The sequence below is a fragment of the Vespa velutina genome, chromosome 23, assembly GCF_912470025.1.
Source record: "Vespa velutina chromosome 23, iVesVel2.1, whole genome shotgun sequence".
Lineage (NCBI taxonomy): Eukaryota > Metazoa > Arthropoda > Insecta > Hymenoptera > Vespidae > Vespa > Vespa velutina.
This window is the reverse complement of record NC_062210.1, coordinates 2,157,501-2,167,932: the sequence shown is the minus strand read 5'-3', so window position 1 is coordinate 2,167,932 and position 10,432 is coordinate 2,157,501. Positions and strand designations below refer to the sequence as shown.

Sequence of the window (10,432 nt, the reverse complement as noted above, 5' to 3'; positions counted from 1 at the left end):
ATTAGGGGTTGGTCGGAGGCAGCGTGCGCGGTGGGTGCGCGAGAGGGTTGAGGAGAACAGAGAGAGAGATAGAGAGAGAGAGAGAGGGAGAGAGAGAGAGTGAGGGAGAGAGAATAGATGTAGGGAGGAAAGCTCCCTCCTTTCCGCACTTACAACCCCTCTCGAGCGCGCGGCGAGTCTTCGGGATTCGAGCTGGTGTGGAAACTCGAGCAGACAGCCAGTCGCTCGCCGTTCGTTCACCGACGTGGCCCGAAACTACCGCTTCTCCGGTTCGAGATAAGCGAGTAAAATTGGACATATAAGGACGATAAAACAACGAGAGACAATTCGTGATCTTCGTTACGAGAGAAATTCTTATATATTGTAATATATAATAGATAAAATTTTATCAGTTATCTTTAGGTTTATATATATACATATATATATATATATATATATATGTTTATGTATATGTATATCTATGTATATATATATATATATTATGTATATATATTTATATATTATATACATATCGTGAAAGTCTGATCTCACGATTATCACTACGTAAGGTGGAATCCACAGGTACTTCAAGTGTAGAAACTACCTTGTTGGATTACTTCCAAAAAGTTTTTCCTTTATTGTCTAATCTATCGAATATACGCATATATATATATATATATACACACACACACACATATATATATATATATATATATGGACATATTCTTTTTATTTTGGAAAAATAATTATTGCATTTTATTAGTGTATTAGTCTCGATCGTGGTGAACTCTTTCTCTTTTCTTTTTTTTTTTTTTTTTTTACTTCTCTTTGTTTCTGTTCCGTTTATTTTTCCTTTCTTTTGTTTTTTTTTTTTTTTTTCTTTCTTTATTTATTTATTTTTTTTTCTTCTTTCTTTAATCGAGTTTTGTTGTTAAACTATTTGAAAAGGAATTCGTTCGACGATAGGGAGGATAATGTTTGTGAACGAAGATAAAGGAAATTAGAACAGTAAAGCGAGAATGGGATTTCGAATTAGAGAACAACTCATCGTTACAAAATGCCGAACGTACTCGTCGACGTTTTGGTGTATAGGACTTACTCCGTCATGCCGTCGCTTCGTAGTAAAGCTCGCGAAGTTTCTCTCGTAAAATCAGTGATGGTAAAATTTTCTCAGAGGAAATCTGAAATCGTTTCAATTTCAAGGATCGAATTGAGAAACGAGGAAGGATCGAATTAATGGCGTTCGTTCGGCGATGTTTATCTAACCGGTAATAGTTGGATCATTCGATCGAGTTTACATTCGAGGATCTCATTGAATGAAGAAAAAGAAGAGAGAAAGACAGAGGGAAAGAAAGAGAGAGAGAAAAAATATGAATGAAAGAAGAAAGAAAAGAGGAAGAAAATTGTGCCTTCCTTCTGTTTAAAAGTTTTCATGTGAAATTGACTAAACGTGGTTTAAAACATTTCACGTATTCGATCGAAGAATAAGAAAATATTGAATCGATTTATAGCACACACACACATACATATATATATATATATATAGTGTGAAAAAGAGAAAGAGAGAGAGAGAGAGAGAGAGAGAGAGAGAGAGAGTATTCAGAGGGATGAATGGCAGAGCTTAGGGACGATTTTCTTCTTTTATCGTGACGTTGAACGGTGCTCTTACGGTGAATCCAAGGTTTCCTACGAGTGTACCTTATCATTCTTATCATTTTATTCTTATTTTTTCCTTTAAAAAAGAAAATCAATGATCGTTTATGATTGTACGTTAGGGAGAGGGCAAATTAAAACAATAAAAGGGAAAAAAGGAGAAAAATAGAAAAAAAAAAAAAGAAAAAGAAAAAAAGAAAAAACAAGAAAGAAGAAAAAAGAAAAAGGAAAGGAAAGGAAAGGAAGCATAGGGAAAAAATCTTCCACAGTATGGACGTCCGACGTTGCATCGATTTTCGAAAGACCCGAATGGCTTTGAAATTGCATCGAAAAGGGGAGAAAAATTATTCTTATCGACTATCGTATTCGATTGGAACGTATTAAGTGCGATCGAAGTTTATCGTTTGACGACTTCTTGCTTTTTGTTTTTTCTATTATTTCTTTTTTCTCCCCCTTTCTCTCCTCTCCTTTTCTCCTTCTTTTTCTTCTTTTTTTTCTTCTCTTTTTTTTTCTCTTTTTTTTTTTTCTTTCGTTTTTCTTTTTTTTTTTTTTTTTTTTTTCGTACGTGCTTTCTCGTGAGAATGCTGTTGTCTACGTACGAAGGTCAAGGAACGACTCTAAACAGCGACAGGGAAAGTTTCGTCTTGAAGAGGACTTGCGTTTAGGGAATACGCGCTTCGATGATGATCGATGGTAAGTACTTCCTTTTCCTTGAGCTACCTTTTCGAGGCTAAGGTAAAATCGCGTAAAATTGTACCACGTGCGATTTGAATTGCTAAGGAGAGAGATAGAGAGAGAGAGAGAGAGAGAGAGAGAGAGAGAGAGAGAGAGAGAGAGAGAGAGAGAAAGAGTTTGACCTCGAACGTCGATAATAATTAAAGCATGATCCTTACGAAAAGGTCGTCCAAGATTTATTCGTTCATTGCGTGTACATTAATCACTATAAAGATCGTAAAAAAGAAAGAGAAAGAGAGGAAAAGAGAGAGGAATAGGTTTAAAGAGAGAGAGAGAGAGAGAGAGAGAGAGAGAGAGAGGGAAAGAGAGAGGAATGGGTTTAAAGAGAGAGAGAGAGAGAGAGAGAGTGTGTGTTAGAAAATAGGAGAGGAGAATTGAGGGGAGGACGAAGCCTGCGCAAAGGAATAAACTTCGTAAGAGGAAAAAGAATGGATCCTTTTGTGATCGAGTATCGGAATTTCGATTTTTTTGAATTTTGAATTTACATTTCTCTCTCCTTCGTTATATATATATATATATATATATATATATATTTTTTTTTTTTTGTTCTATCTTCAATAGCTCATTCGAGAAAATATGTTAAAGTTATTTTTGTTACTCAATAAGACATTTTCTTTTTCTTCTTCTTCTTCTTCTTCTTCTTCTTTCTCAAAAAAGAAAAGAAACAAAGGAAAGAAAAATGAAGGAAAATAGATACCCTAGCAAACTGAATTGCGAGATAGAAGAAAGAAAGTGTCCTGTAAATTTTCCTTCCGAGTGTTCCCATCTCTTCGGAAGGTTCATCTTATTTCCTTCGAAATTGGATTTTAAGAAACATGGAAGACTAATCTTCGATGTTAGCGGCTTTCAGAAAGGATCTTTGTTTTTTTTTCTTTTTCTTTTTCTTCTTTTTTTTTTTTTTAATTTTATTTTATCTCATTCGCAAGATTCGAATATTTATGTAGGGCCATTTGTATGGTGTTCCATGCTACGTCTCGACAAGCCATTCTTAACGTCTTAACGTTTTGACCTTACGAATTTGGTCCGAGTCATGCTCTTGCTAATATTAGAGTTAAGCACGCTTAGGGAATAGATATTATACAAGATGCACGAATAGATATATATATATATATATATATATATATATATGTATGTATGTATGTATCTACTATATAGATATATATAGTAGAAATTTATAGTTGGTGGAAGAAATATATACAGAATAGATAAAACTTTTTTTTTGGTAATTTTTTTTCTTGTTTTTTTTTTTTTTTTTATCGTTTAATATCGTTCAACAACAATAACGATTATTTATTATTTTCATTAATTCGAATGATCGATTATCAGAATTTTTTTTTGGAAAAAATTAAAAATCGAAAATATTTCTACGAGATATATTTTTTCAATATTTATAAACTCACTTTCATTCCAATCATGCTCATTCGAATGTTCATCTTACCAATAAGATCGATCCAATAAATAAATCGTATATTCGTTCGTACATGCGAATATTATAGTTTCTAAGTTAAATATAACTTACATATACGGGATATGTTTTACGTGTTTGAGTGTTTACATTATTTTCATGTTGAGTTTCATTTCTTTTGCTAAGTGCTTATTTTAACATATATTAACTAACTGAAAACACGGAGAGATTTCAACTTAATAATATATGAATAATAAATATTATAATTCTACATTTTCCCCTCTGTAAATCATTTCGTAATTATTTGATATATATATATATATATATATATATATATATATGTGTGTGTGTATATATTTACGTATATATAGCATTTGCATTCACTAACTTGTTAAAATGATATCATGTTTGATATATCCGGAATTACTAGAATGTAAGATTATTAATAAAGCATGTATTAGGTACCTGTTGCACACGTAACGCGAGTACAAAATGCATTTCGACAAAAAAGATGTAGAGGATACACAAGTTAAAATCGCTTTAAGCCATATTACATTCAATGTGTTGGTGTCCTATCTTTCTTTCTTCTTCTCTCATTTTGTTTTTTTCTTTTCTCTTTTTCTCCTTTCTTTCTACTAATTAAAACACAATAATTGGATAATAATTATCCCTCCCCCCCCCACCTTTTTCCTTTTATTTCATTTTTTTTAATGTTCCCCGAACGATTATTAAATACAATATAATAATAAAAACAAAAGTAATAAATAATTTACGACATTTTCAAATACGATATTCAAACAACAAGGAGTCGTGGGATCAATAACTAACAAAATTATTTTTAACAATTCATCAAAGTCATTCTTTCTGCGTTAGCACAACCCGAGATCTTTTTTCTTTATGACAGATATATCGTCTTCCACTTTTCTCCGTTGCAGCTGCAACTACGATAATCCATCTTACGCGCTTCGATTGCATGTTTGAAAAGAGATAGAAAACAAAAGAGAGAGAGAGAGAGAGAGAGAGAGAGAGAGAGAGAAAGAAAAAAGATAAAGAGAGCGAAAAAAAAATAGGACAAAGGAATATCAACTCTTATTGTTAACTATAGCTACAGTTTTGAGAGCTTCAATCGAGAGTTATGAAAGATTTATTTTCTTAAAAATACATTTTATTTCTTTAACTCGATACTATATTACAAAACGAATCGCGGGCGCGTGTGTGTCTATGAAAAAAAAAAGAAAAAAAAAAATAGTTTGACCATTGGCAGATTTCTAATCGAGCAAAGTAATATCGTTCGCGGATGGAATTTTTATAGGGAGGCAAATCAGTAAGAGAGAGAGAGAGAAAGAGAGAGAAAGAGAGAGAAAGAGAGAGAGAGATGGAAGTTATAACGGCATGGGGGTTAGTTCGATATTGGTAAAAGTTGGTAACTTATAGCACGACCAATAGAGGTATCATTTCGGTATAGGAGAGGAGGAATCGATGTGTATAGAAAAATAAATTCGATCGTATATCGTTTTTTAATTACAAAGGACAAATGACGTCAGTTAGTCGATCGTCATAAACCTTTTCCCATCGGTAAATCCTTTCTTGGGTCATTTCCTTTGGAATGATTCAAATGTCAATTAAGAGAAAGGCAAAGCGGATGATGAATTATTAAGGACGACAACCCTCAATGATATTACGTACATATAAATTCATTGTACATTAAGTTAATCGTATTTCAATTAAATTCTTTCTTTTTTTTTTTTCTTTTTTTTTTTTTTTTGTCCTTTTTCTTTCCTTCTTCTCTTTTCGTTGTTGAAAGGAATTAAATTAGAGGTATGATTAAGAAAAAAAAAAAAGAAAAAAAAAAAAAAGGAAAAGAAAAAAAAACAGAACAACATTGATTTTTGCTTAGTTGGACGATTATTATGAACGATTTTTTCTTTCTTTTATTATTTGTTTTTTTTTTGGTTTGTCTTTCGTCTCTTCTTCTTTTTTTTTTTTTTTTTTTTTTTTTTTTATTGATATAAATTACTTCAAGACGGATAGAAGAGAAGTGAACGTGAACGCGATTGATGGGAACGTATCTAGCGAAATATAATTTAAAGAAATCAAAATTATTAGACAATATGAATCTGACTATTATATTTTCTATTCGTGGAGATGATAAAAGATATATTTTAGAAAGGAATAATAATAGAAATTATATATTGAATTATAACGTTTCTTCATGGAATAACTGGAATTACTCCAGTCGAATAATAATAATCTTCTTAAAGCTAATAAGTGATGGACGCGTGAGATACATTAACTTTCATAATATTCCAAGACCGTAATACGCGAGGACGCGCGTCCGCGTCTTATTAATTCAAGAAACTTTCAAAGACCTCAGGCTGCCTGCTGAATAGGAGGAATTTATTAAATTTAACGAGCAGTTTGGAAGTGCGCCCGTTAAGTTCGTCTCCGATATAGTTTTCTTTTCTTTTTCTTTTTCTTTTTCTTTTTTTTTTTTCCCAAATTTTAAAACACCAGTCAAAGAATTTCAATTGGTCATATTTTAATTTTCAATCCTATCCGATGAATTATTTGACTTGATGATACTGAGATATGAACGTATGGACGTAAGGGAAATCAATTGAAATTTATATCTTGAAGAATTTAGGAGGTGAAATGGTCAGATGGAAAATCGAATTGGTATTGCAATTTTCTTTTCATTTTTCTTTTTTCTTTCTTTTCTTTTCTTCTTTTTTTTTCTTTTTTTTTTTTTTTCTTTTTTTGGGAGAACGTATGAAGTCTTGTGGGACATTGGCATCGCGTGAACGTTTCTCCCGATAAAATTCAATCTCTCCTTTTCCGTAAGGGGTACCTGGAGTAAGGGGTGAGAAAAGGTTTACAACACGTACCTGAGTTAAGGAAAATGCTGAACGACGAAATGATGTGCGTCGAAGGGGAAAGGGGCGTGTCGATAAACGTTAGAAAAGAGTTTTAGCCTGCTTCCTTGCTGTATCATTTTTTCTTTTTTTTTTTTTTTGTTATCTTTTCCTTTTTCCTTTCTTTTTTTTTTTTTTTTGATCTTCTTTTTTCGGTCATGTATCACATTTTAAAAACTTCTCGTTCAAAAATACTCGTACACTTTTGTACGCTCATTTTTTTCTCGAAACGGGAGAACGATCAATTATCAGAATACTTTCGTATTTTTGTTAAAAGATAGATTGGATGAGGAATACGGAAGAGATATGTTTGAAAGAGATAAAATTGATTAAAAAAAATGGAAAGAACATGTAGGTATTATAAGGTGATTTTTATCGTTAAGAGAATTCAAAAAGAATCACCTCTTCCTTTCTCTCTCTTTCTTTCTCTCTCTCTCTCTCTCACACACACATACACACACATATACTTTCTTTCTTTGTTTCCTTCTTGGAAGAAATTTCTTCGAGAAGATCTCTCCTTTCGAACGAAAGAAATGTTACGGTGACTATTCACCCGTCAATTCGCCCTTTCCCTATTCTTGTGTCTTCGATTCCTTTAACCACGAAAGAAAAGTGCTATTTTGCGGGTGAATTCAATTTTCTTAATAATAGAAGTAGTCCTGTCGTTACTCATTTAATTTCTCAATCGAAACCTTTATAGAACATAAAGTTACGATATTAAAACCTATCTTTATCGTTTCGGTTATAACGAAATTCAATAATTTTTCTTTAATCAATACCAACGATAACGTATTTGATTAAATTTCCTTACATATAATCGTTTGTTCATTATTATAACGTGAAAGATTCTAAAAATTTGGAAAATCCATTTTGATTTGTATAGAAACTATTTTAAATATACGCCGGAATATTTTGATATTAGTTAGATAGTCGAAATAGTGCGTATGAATAACATCGAGGATTTGTTCTCTCGAGGAAATCCTGTCGTTTGTATCGATGGGAACATTTTAGAGAACTTTGACAAAGGACAAGTGCAAGTGCAGTTATGTAAAAGAGAAAGAGAAAGAGAAAGAGAAAGATTAAGAGAGAGAGAGAGAGAGAAATAGATTGAAATGAAAAGATGAATAGAGAATAGGAAATTATTTCCTATTCATAGAGAATAGGATGCTCGATTGAAGATAATATTTCTTGTCTTGTTGCAGGAATCACGAATAGAAGAAAATAGGAAGGATAGTCGTCTCGGTGCTCATTGTGGTTGGTGATCGTCGAGCGTTGAGAATAAATCGTGGAAGCGAGGATAAGATTTGTGAGAGGTGTGGAGAGGAGAAGGAGGAGAAAGAAGTGGAAGAAGACGAGGAGGAGGAGGAAGAAGAGAAGAAGAACGAGGACAGAGAGTGAGGAATGGCGGGAAGATCAAAGATCTCGTGATCTGTTTGGGGGTAGCAGAATGGAAGGTGGAAGGGACAACGACGGTTCGTTGTTTCGGTCGATCGTTCGAAAGCTATCGTCGAGGGAGTCGGTGATAAGTAGTGGGGTAGAGGGTGAGGTGGATACATCGAGCACGAAGATCGGTAATAGTGTAAGGGGTGTGGTAGTGCCGGCTAGGAATACGTCGACGACAGGCACGACGACAGGCACGACGGTTACGACGGCAACGATAACGACGACGAGAACGAGCACTAGCGACGAATACGAGATCGCGTTCGAGACGATCCTAGAACGTGCATTCGATATGTCGAGAAACGAAACTGACGCTGCAGCTACGGCGGCAAGCGGAACTGCTACGGCAAGTGGAGGAACCGCAACGGGGGTTGTCGTTGAATCAACCGGTTGGTTCGATGATACCCAAACGCCAACGACGACAGCGAGTTTTGCTTCCTCGTCGAATGCTTCATCGTCATCTTCGAGTTCTACCCTCGTCGATAATTATACCCTAATATCGGATCTATTCGTCTTCGACGATCTTAATGATTACATTAATAGATTAAATTATAGCGCGTTCGCGAATCTAACGGCCTATTATGACGGTGGTGGTAGTATGAATTTAAGTGCCACAGGTAATTGCACTTCCTCGATCGTATCTGGCAATGACACAGAATGCGATACCGCCGCGGTGGACGAAGAATCCAATCCTAGCAATTGGTGGGCCCTGATACTGGTTATCGTACCGTGTCTAACCCTATTCGGCAATGTCCTCGTTATCCTGGCGGTTGTAAGAGAGAAAGCACTTCAGACCGTCACCAATTATTTCATCGTCAGCCTTGCGGTAGCCGATCTTCTAGTCGCGGTTCTCGTCATGCCCTTTGCCGTCTATGTATTGGTGAGTCTTTTAATGATTATTTATCGATCGTTTTCTTCAAACGTCTATACATAAATCGCATTATAATTCACGTTTTAAGGATAATAGACTATTGAATTGGTTCGCTTTCTAAGAAGACGATGGGTTTTAAACATCGATATCCATTAACCCCTATAATTCGTTTAACCAACGCGAAAGCGAGACGAGTAAAGCTTATCCATGTATAACTACGTATGTTGGTACATACTTATTGGTATATACCTACGTATATACATGTTGATATACTGGAACCGATCGAATTGGAAAAGCATTAGATTCCATTTGGGAAGAGAATAGAAATCTCGAGTTGTCTCGGATAAAACGAAGAAATGATGCTTTCGTTAAGGCCATCTGCTTCGTTTGATTGGGTGAATCAAATGTGAACAGGATTAGTTAATTAAGCTAGCTCGAACGATCTCGCGAGGTTTGATGTCGTTGAAAACTCGTCTATAGAGTTTGAACTAATTACTACTTACTCGACTAGGTGACCTATTTTTTCCAAATAGAATACCATTCAAGTGTACTAAAATGGAAGATATTTAAACTGCGAAGGAAGATAAACGAAATTAATATCGTATAACGGTACAACGTAATAGTCTTGCGGCCGAAGATCCTCAGAAAAGTTGAATCGAATTTTCTTTAAGTTCGCCTTCCTTTTTTCGAAGATATAAGTTGATGAAAAAAATTGTAGGAACGTTCTTGGGAAAGAAAAATGTAACAGCTTTACGATCGAGAAATAACGTGGCCAATAAATATTGTCGACATTTTCTATGAAATTTTCAGTGGAAAATACTGAAAAATAAAAATATATATACATCTATATAGGTATATAGAATTTTTTACTAAGATATGAAATATAAAAAATTTCGATATTATTTAATAACAAATTTAACACTGTACTATATCATATAAAAATTTTCAGTAAAAGATATTAAATATAGTATTATTTATTATGATACAAAATATTGTAAATTTTTGCGACAGTACTTAACCATTTACTACTATACTATATCATATCAGTATTTTTAGTGAATAAAACTGAACACGTGTAATCTTTTTTATTTAAATACCGAAATACTGAAAATTTCGAAAATATTTATTTTCCAGAGGAATATTTTCTGGTGTGTCCTCGTTAAGCTGTTAAAAAAAAAAAAAAAAAAACGAAAAAGATAAAGAAAGGAAGAAAGAACAAAGAAGAAGAAAAAAAAGAGAGAACACAAAAAAAAGGAAAAAAGGAGAAAAAGGAAAACGAGAAAGCGAAGGTCTACCAGTAATAAACATACTTTTAATAACTTTTGCAAATTTTTGACATTATTTTTTCTTATCATAAAATGTGACACGAAATCGCGTGTCATAGTTATGACAGGTTTACATGATCGAAATTATATTCGTTACAATCATTCTCGGGAA

General features: G+C 33.6%; 1 protein-coding gene across 6 annotated transcripts in view; it reads left to right on the top strand.

Moving 5' to 3' along the window:
* The first annotated feature begins 208 nt into the window (after positions 1-208).
* LOC124956812 (dopamine D2-like receptor) overlaps positions 209-10,432 on the top strand; it is a 137,912-nt gene continuing 127,688 nt past the window's right edge. For 2 of the 6 annotated variants that reach the window (XM_047513099.1, XM_047513094.1), the window contains exons 1-3: positions 209-363; positions 928-2,325; positions 7,887-9,004. In XM_047513099.1, the coding sequence (XP_047369055.1) occupies positions 8,132-9,004 (873 nt within the window). In that variant the 5' untranslated portion in view covers positions 209-363; positions 928-2,325; positions 7,887-8,131. Of the gene's footprint in view, positions 364-742; positions 2,326-7,886; positions 9,005-10,432 lie in introns of all 6 variants that reach the window. The other 4 variants (XM_047513100.1, XM_047513098.1, XM_047513096.1 and 1 more) reach the window with 3 other exon arrangements.